The 9068-nt window shown below is 42.6% G+C and overlaps 1 protein-coding gene across 2 annotated transcripts in view; it reads left to right on the top strand.

Annotated features, from left to right (window-relative positions):
• The first annotated feature begins 63 nt into the window (after positions 1-63).
• LOC109882000 (ATP-binding cassette sub-family B member 7, mitochondrial-like) overlaps positions 64-9068 on the top strand; it is a 47685-nt gene continuing 38680 nt past the window's right edge. Inside the window, exons 1-4 of one of the 2 annotated variants that reach the window (XM_031798273.1) lie at positions 64-223; positions 4995-5072; positions 5204-5278; positions 8168-8287. In XM_031798273.1, the coding sequence (XP_031654133.1) occupies positions 74-223; positions 4995-5072; positions 5204-5278; positions 8168-8287 (423 nt within the window). In that variant the 5' untranslated portion in view covers positions 64-73. Of the gene's footprint in view, positions 224-4994; positions 5073-5197; positions 5279-5400; positions 5463-8167; positions 8288-9068 lie in introns of those variants that run through there. The other variant, XM_031798274.1, reaches the window with a different exon arrangement.

Below are 9068 nucleotides of genomic sequence, written 5' to 3'. Positions count from 1 at the left end.
CAGGGTGCAAAGGTCGTTCTAATAGGAAATGATGTAAGTTTGTTCGTTATCGACCCCGCTTTCCTCTGGTAAGATGGCTCCGCTGTTGGTCCCACTGGAATGCGTTTTACACCTACAGAGAAGAAAATTAGCTATTTTACTTCAACAGACAAGTTTTTATCATGTTTGGAGAGGAGGTAACAAACCGAATGGGAAGCAACGGAAACAACAGACTACTTATTTGGTGAGGGGGAGAAGGACACTGTTCTGAGAGTCACACTTTCGAAACAAGCTGACAAGGGCACATCAACATGTTATAACGTTATCTGGTTTTGGGATGACCTTATAAGTGATATTATAGTAATATGTGTCAGCTACCAGAAAGTTAAACTAACCAAGCTTGTGGTGCCTGTTTTCACAAGATTGCCGTGGCTGTCGATGTTTTGCTAGGTTGGTAGCCTTGCCTGCTACTCGACGTATCCGGCAATTGAGGTGAAAGTGATTTCGACACACGACTAACTAGCTAAATATACTTTGAATACTAACCAAAGTTACACCTCATACGTAGCTTGCTGGGTTATTTTTTTTTGTCACCGAGGTATATAGTTTGTGGGCTCCAGTGAGTGGGTCACGTGTTGACCATTTACAGTTGTCATTTGGTAGAAGCTCTTATCCTTCCACAATTTACAGGAGTATTTAGGGTTAAGTGTCTTGCTGAAGGGCACATCGACAGATTTTTCACCTAGTCGGTTCAGGGATTCGACCCTACGCTCTTAAACGCTAGACCGGCTGCCTACTTTGGAACTGACAGAGTAAAAGAGTGTCAGTGCACAGTATGTCCCGTGAGACAAGACTGGGCATCCCAACCTTGAACCGACTGATATTGGCTGAACTTGGCAGACACCGTTGGCGTATTCATTAGGCCAAATGTGTTGCAAAACGTTTCTTAAACGGAAGCGAACGAAACTGGGAGGGACCTACCTGAATTTGTTCAATAGAAACTCTAGAAATATTCCGTTTTGCAACTGTTTGGACTAATTATTACACCCCAGGTTGTATAAGCCAGCTAGTACTACTGTTATGATGACAGACTTTACTCATAGTAGTTGGACAATACTGTCAAGGTGGTTTTACAAAACGGATATAGAAGAGGATCCTGTATGTTCTGGCACATAGCTAGCTCTTGATGCCTAAAATCATCTCTATAGGTTGTTAAACGAGTTAGCTAGCTCTTGATGCCTAAAATCATCTCTATAGGTTGTTAAACGAGTTTTCCACCAGGAGCACTGTCTCAATTTGTTCAATTTGTTCCTGACACACGGGTCGTTCTATCATGACTCCGTTCCATAAGTCATTGGATGAAGGTGTCTTCTGTAGGGGGGAGTTTTAAGATCCCTGACGTTCGGTCTCAACATTAACATGTATTGCTTGTTAAATACAAATACAAATTGCTTGCTGTACGGTTTTGGAAGCATAAGGACCTTATCTTTACTATTAGGGAGAAATAGTAATTAAAAAAAATTCAAGATTAAATGGCCTTGTTAGGTTTATCTTTTCCAGACGACCGTATCTCCATGTTACAACACTTGTTTACGGTTAACAGATGGAATATGAGGTGACCAGCTGTGCTGCTTAGCTATCTAGCGTGGCTCTGAACATGTGTCAGATGGAGGCGCCCATGGCTGTATGTATCTGGGCTAAACTTCTACAGTAAGATATTTGTGCGTTTTAACTTTCTCACTCATCATTATTTACAATTCCTTCAGGATTACCGTAATCATAGTAGCATCCACATTAATGTAGAAGTGTTTAGAAACATATTCTATTATTTACAATAAGTGACTCAATACATTTTTTACCATTCAGTTCAATTGGGCACAAAATAATCTAAACATAAAAAACATCAATGAATTTGTAGTCATTGCATGCTATGAATATGGGACCAAACTCTTAACTTTTCACTACTTTAATACACAAGTGAATTGGTCCCATTGCTTTTGGACCCCTAAAATGGAGGGGACTATGTACAAAAATGTCTGTAATTTTAAAACTGTTAACCAGTATACATTATCAGTTCTGTCTGATAAATAGTATAGAGCTGTAATGTACTCAGTGAATTGAATGTTTGTTTCCCCTGTTCAGAGACCATTACTAATTGAAGTTGTTGGGTGTATGTTCCAACCAACATCCTCTTAATACCATGTTCTGACCTCCTAGATAGTGCAGTTCCTGCTATTAGCTGAAAAAAAAAGTTAGAAGACCCTTCCTCCCTCAATGCTACAGGGATAGTTCACCCAAATTACAAAATGACATTGGTTTCCTCACTGTGTTTGCAGTCTATGGACAAGGGACCTTTATGATAATTTTTGCATATCAACAAATTGATTGTGAAACTCAATGATACTTGTACACCTTTCAAACATGTTTTGCTGCCTACTTTTTGCTTTTCTTTATGTGTGTATATGGAAGGTATTGCTGACGACTGAGTATGGAATAGTGTTGACCTAAATCTACTTGAAAATGTAATGCAAGACTTGAAGATGGCTGTCTGGCAATGATCAACAACCAATTAGAGGGTGCTAATATAGTCCTCTTCCGTGTGTGTGTGTGTGTATTAAGACTTTTTCCACAGTTTGTTGTGTTACAGCCTTATTCTACACACTACACGGCCTTATTCTACACACTACACGGCCTTATTCTACACACTGCACGGCCTTATTCTACACACTGCACGGCCTTATTCTACACACTGCACGGCCTTATTCTACACACTGCACGGCCTTATTCTACACACTGCACGGCCTTATTCTACACACTGCACGGCCTTATTCTACACACTGCACGGCCTTATTCTACACACTGCACGGCCTTATTCTACACACTGCACGGCCTTATTCTACACACTGCACGGCCTTATTCTACACACTGCACGGCCTTATTCTACACACTGCACGGCCTTATTCTACACACTACACGGCCTTATTCTACACACTACACGGCCTTATTCATCAATCTACACACAATACCCTATAAAGACAAAGGGTAAACGGGTGTTTAGACATTATTGCAAATGTATATATTTTTTTTAAACGGATACTTTATTTACTTAAGTATTCAGACCCTTTGCTATGAGATTTGAAATTGAGCTCAGGTACATCCTGTTTGTTCTGATGAAACCAATATTGAACTCTTTTGGCCTGAATGCCAAGCGTTAAGTCTGGAGGAAACCTGGCACCGTCATACCCAAGAAGACTCCAGGCTGTAATCGCTGCCAAAGGTGCTTCAACAAAGTGCTGCGTAAAGGGCAGATTTATAAGAAAGGACAAAGAAGGCTGTACTTTTTATAATTTTTATAATTTTTCTTTTAATGTTGACCGTGTTCTATTGTCACTAATTCATTGAACGTATCTTAACACATTTTATCATTTGCTGGTATGGAAATGCTAATATCTCTCAGAGGAATATCTTAATACAAATGATTCAGGTCTGGTCTGGAGGTCATTTATGAAGGTGCTAGGGGTCAAGCAGTCAGGTCTGGAGGTCATTTATGATAGAAGAGCCTTCACAAAAGCCCACAAGGTACTGTTCAACCCAAGATATCAGACCAGTGTTCTGGCCTCCAGCTAACATTGTAGTTGAACTTCCAGGAGGACCATTATGTGTTAGGTCTAGCTTCTATTATGGGTCATGTATGCACAGATCTGCAACCAACATTTCCCCATGGGGACATAAGTCATCATCCTAAAAACAAATCACACCGTATAGCAGGAACAGCATCATCTACTTGTCAGAATCTGTTTGTCAGTTTTATGTCTCATTCTTCATCCTGCCAACTGAATACATTATTATATGAAGAAACAATACTCAGAGCTGTAGCTCCATACTACTGGTCTCAGAACTGATACTGTATACCGGTCGTGGGATGGTGGGGGGGTCTGTCTCTGTTAGATCTGATTCTGTATACCGGTCGTGGGAGTGGGATGGTGTGGCGGGTCCGCGAGGGGCATTTGACCATGTCTTTGGATTCCTCATGTCTTACTCATTGTTTGAAAAAAGTTTGGTCCAAATCGATGTCGGGTACTACATTTTATAGAATATGATTTGGATCCTATAAATTAAAATGGCCAGTATGGGTGCAATCAATTTGTATAATTTCTCAGAAATCAAATTATATCTCAACAAAATAATGTTGTAGAAATAAATCAGCATTCCTAACTACAGAAAATATTTCGTAACTCTCTGAAATGGTGTGTGTCATGGCTGAAATGGTGGGGGTCATGGTTGAAATGGTGGGGGTCATGGTTGAAATGGTGGGGGTCATGGCTGAAATGGTGGGGGTCATGGCTGAAATGGTGGGGGTCATGGCTGAAATGGTGGGGGTCATGGCTGAAATGGTGGGGGTCATGGCTGAAACGGATCGACCCACAGGTCATCAATAAGGGTTACCTCCACTCTATAGTCTTAGTTATGTTCACAACCTCTTGTCTCCTAAATGCAGTCTGTTAAATATTATCTGTACACCGTGACCTCAACTGACACCGGCTGTGTTTGAACTTCCATGCTTTTTGGCCACTGTTTTATCTCACAGCCCTGAGGGGGTATCTGTCAACAAGAAGGAATGTTTCTCTTCTGTCTGGATCTGTACATTTTACTGAAACAGTCTCCTCCCCTCTGGTCTCTCCTCCCCTCTGGTGTCTCTCCTCCCCTCTGGTGTCTCTCTCCTCCCCCCCTGGTGTCTCTCTCCTCCCCCCCTGGTGTCTCTCTCCTCCCCCCCTGGTGTCTCTCTCCTCCCCCCCTGGTGTCTCTCTCCTCCCCCCCTGGTGTCTCTCTCCTCCCCCCCTGGTGTCTCTCTCCTCCCCCCCTGGTGTCTCTCTCCTCCCCCTCTGGTGTCTCTCTCCTCCCCCTCTGGTGTCTCTCTCCTCCCCCTCTGGTGTCTCTCTCCTCCCCCTCTGGTGTCTCTCTCCTCCCCCTCTGGTGTCTCTCTCCTCCCCCTCTGGTGTCTCTCTCCTCTGTAGCTGAGCCCCAACCTGAGGACAGCCACATGGACAGTCAACAGGAGTGACAACAGCAGACGTTTACTGGAAGCTGCAAAGGTACTTTAGATTGTTATTGGAGCTTATGCCATTATTATACCATATTTACGGTATCAGAAACAATTCCGTTTAAATATGAACTCTGAAGAATCTATTTGTAATATTGTGTGTGTGTGTGTGTGTGTGCACAGCATTTGCAGGTGACAGATCGGACATGTTGGCACGGAAATGCAGGTGGAAGATTAAACGCAGACCCCAAAAATGTGGTAAGAAATATAATACTTCCAAATGTTCAATAACAGAAGCATGTTGTTTTATCAGCTCCATGATCAGCATGTAAACAGAGAAAAGAGGTGATGATTCATTTGTTCCTAACTCAATTCTGCAGGGAAAGAGTCACCTTTCAACTGTTTGTGTTAATTAGTTCCACCAGTAGACCAGCAAAGACAGGTAAAAGTAAAAAATACTTTGTTGTACTACTTAAGTAAAAAATACTTTGTTGTACTACTTAAGTAAAAAATACTTTGTTGTACTACTTAAGTAAAAAATACTTTGTTGTACTACTTAAGTAAAAAATACTTTGTTGTACTACTTAAGTAAAAAATACTTTGTTGTACTACTTAAGTAAAAAATACTGTACTGTGATGTACTACTTAAGTAAAAAATACTGTGATGTACTACTTAAGTAAAAAATACTTTGTTGTACTACTTAAGTAAAAAATACTTTGTTGTACTACTTAAGTAAAAAATACTTTGTTGTACTACTTAAGTAAAAAATACTTTGTTGTACTACTTAAGTAAAAAATACTGTGATGTACTACTTAAGTTATTTACACCACTGGATTAAAGTCAGATTGTCATAAAGTACGCTATTGTTTCGATTCCAGGTTTAGTATCACATGACTTTATACCATTACACTACTCAATACCACAACAAAAGTATTAGCCAAAGTCCCAGAATGACCCTTGATGCTGACCGGTAGATTTGTAGATTTGTAATAATGACAATTACAACAATACTGACTGAACAATGTTTTTTTTATTTTTTACTTAATATAATGCATAAATATAATCTATTTAGTCTCTGGGGCGGCAGGGTAGCCTAGTGGTTAGAGCGTTGGACTAGTAACTGGAAGGTTGTGAGTTCAAACCCCCGAGCTGACAAGGTACAAATCTGTCGGTCTGCCCCTGAACAGGCAGTTAACCCACTGTTCCTAGACCATCATTGAAAATAAGAATTTGTTCTTAACTGACTTGCCTAGTTAAATAAAGGTAAATAAAAATACCTCTAGTTTGCGTATTATCATAAACAAAGTACCAGGGTAGTGAATTGATGTTAGCTTCAGCTGTCAGCAAGCTGAGACATTTGTCCTATAAAGATGGAAGATATTGGTATCTTCTTGCAGTGTAAAGGGTTCTTGCCTGTAGGACATTGTTTTGCGAACAATAATAAACAGTTTCAACATTTCTACATGCCCTGTCACATTATACTTGTGTGCAGCATGAGTGGGGAGCCAGATGCAGCCCAGAGAGCTCTAGAAATGAATGAGGAAGTGGAGCACTGCTCTTCGTGCTATAAAGGGGCTGATCTGATACGCGATTGAGAAGGTCAAGTAGGCGATTGAGAAGGTCAAGTAGGCGATTGAGAAGGTCAAGTAGGCGATTGAGAAGGTCAAGTAGGCGATTGAGAAGGTCAAGTAGGCGATTGAGAAGGTCAAGTAGGCGATTGAGAAGGTCAAGTAGGCGATTGAGAAGGTCAAGTAGGCGATTGAGAAGGTCAAGTAGGCGATTGAGAAGGTCAAGTAGGCGATTGAGAAGGTCAAGTAGGCGATTGAGAAGGTCAAGTAGGCGATTGAGAAGGTCAAGTAGGAGGTTGAGAAGGTCAGGTAGGTGATTGAGAAGGTCAAGTAGGTGTAAGATGCATTTGACAGAAGTACTGAACCTAACCAAAATTCTACTATCAAACCATTCTTTTTTTTTGTATATTTAAAAATACCAAAGTTTCAGTATACTGTGCAACACACACATTACTATAATCCGCTTGGTGTTGCTGCTCTTCAGCAGCTCTGTCGCTTTAGCCAGGCCTCCGTGGCAGCCGGCTGACAAAGCAGGTAAACAACCATCTTGGCTCTCGGATTGGGATGACAGCCATGTTGTGCTGCCCCCTCAGCTTGGCTGGCAGCCCCTTGGCCCCCTGGTAGATATGTCAGACAGGCTCTCTGGGTCTTCCCGGGGACAGGTCTGTAGCATAGGGGGGGGGGGGGTCATCTTTGTATTTGTGCCGTTATGGCGTCTGCGACAACAGGGGCAGCACCATCGAGGTCATCTCTATTTTAAAGCGGTCTATTTTGTTTTTGAATGAAAGGTAATATTGATTATTTACAGGCTCCTGCAGAGCTGGACTCCTGAACCAGATGTTAATTTATTGTGGCCACTAGATGGAAGAGATATTGCTTAAAGCTATTTACAAATTATAGGCAATGCAACATGAAGACAATGCTCTGATCATTCATTGGCTGATCGCTCCCAACCCATTCGAATCCCCGCTCAGATGACTACTTTAAAATTATGGAAGCCCTTGATGACGATGTCCATCTCGAGACCTCTTTCTATCTCTGAGCTGCTGCCCAGCCCCAGGGCGTACACAACCCCACACCAAGCATCAGGCGTCAGAGTGGGTTGCCTGGAGAGCAGCTACAGGCCAGGGGCCTCTAGTTTTCCCTTCCCTGTCTGTCAAACCAATTGGGAAAGAGAACTACAGGATCCTATTGGACAACCAGTACACATTGTCTTGCCATATTTTTATCAAAGAAACCTTGGTCATCAATGGTTGTTAAAATGATCTACATTTTTCCTCTTGAGTGTTATTGTTATTATTTGTCAGTGTTTTGGACAAATTAGGCTTTTTCCTTGAGGCGTTACATGTGTTACCTTCCTGTTCTGTGATCACAGTGAGGAGAAACACATTTAAATGATAACCGAGGACATTTAGCAGACGCTTTCATCCCAAGGGACTTTTTTTTGTGTATGGGAGGCCCCAGCGGGAATCAAACCCACAATCCTTGTATTTGCAACCTCCATGCTCTACCAACTGAGCCATGTGAATAAGCAATGTTATGTCATCTAACAGTGTTTTTCTTGTGTCCTGGTGGCAGTTGAAGGAGGTGAATTCCCGGACCATCCTGTCTAACATGCTGTCCTACGTGTGGCCCAAGAACCGTCCTGATCTACGGGCTAGAGTTGCCATCGCCCTGGGGCTTCTGGCTGGAGCTAAGGTAGTCTGATGGGACACACACACACACACCCACACACACATACATCTGCTGGCTGGGGGTGAGGTAGCCCGGATGGATGAGGTAGCCCGGATGGATGAGGTAGCCCGGATGGATGAGGTAGCCCGGATGGATGAGGTAGCCCGGATGGATGAGGTAGCCCGGATGGATGAGGTAGCCCGGATGGATGAGGTAGCCCGGATGGATGAGGTAGCCCGATGAGACTCGTCTGCTGGCTGGAGGTACCGTGCTTATAGAAAGTATACATCTCAACCTTTTCGCATTTTGTTAAAATGTGGGATTGAAATATATTTGTAATTTTTTTGTAAATGATTTACATAATACTCCATGATGTCAAAGTGAAAAAATAATACACATTTTTACAAGTTAATAACTTGACGAACCCCTTCCTCTGTCCCCTCAGTCTAGTAGTGAATGACTACCCCCTTCCTCTGTCCCCTCAGTCTAGTAGTGAATGACTACCCCCTTCCTCTGTCCCCTCAGTCTAGTAGTGAATGACTACCCCCTTCCTCTGTCCCCTCAGTCTAGTAGTGAATGACTACCCCCTTCCTCTGTCCCTCAGTCTAGTAGTGAATGACGAACCCTTCCTCTGTCCCCTCAGTCTAGTAGTGAATGACTACCCCCTTCCTCTGTCCCCTCAGTCTAGTAGTGAATGACTACCCCCTTCCTCTGTCCCTCAGTCTAGTAGTGAATGACTACCCCCTTCCTCTGTCCCCTCAGTCTAGTAGTGAATGACTACCCCCTTCCTCTGTCCCCTCAGTCT

The sequence above is a fragment of the Oncorhynchus kisutch genome, linkage group LG19, assembly GCF_002021735.2.
Source record: "Oncorhynchus kisutch isolate 150728-3 linkage group LG19, Okis_V2, whole genome shotgun sequence".
Classification (NCBI taxonomy): domain Eukaryota; kingdom Metazoa; phylum Chordata; class Actinopteri; order Salmoniformes; family Salmonidae; genus Oncorhynchus; species Oncorhynchus kisutch.
The sequence above is the reverse complement of the archived record's forward strand: the minus strand, read 5'-3'. Positions and strand labels throughout refer to the sequence as shown.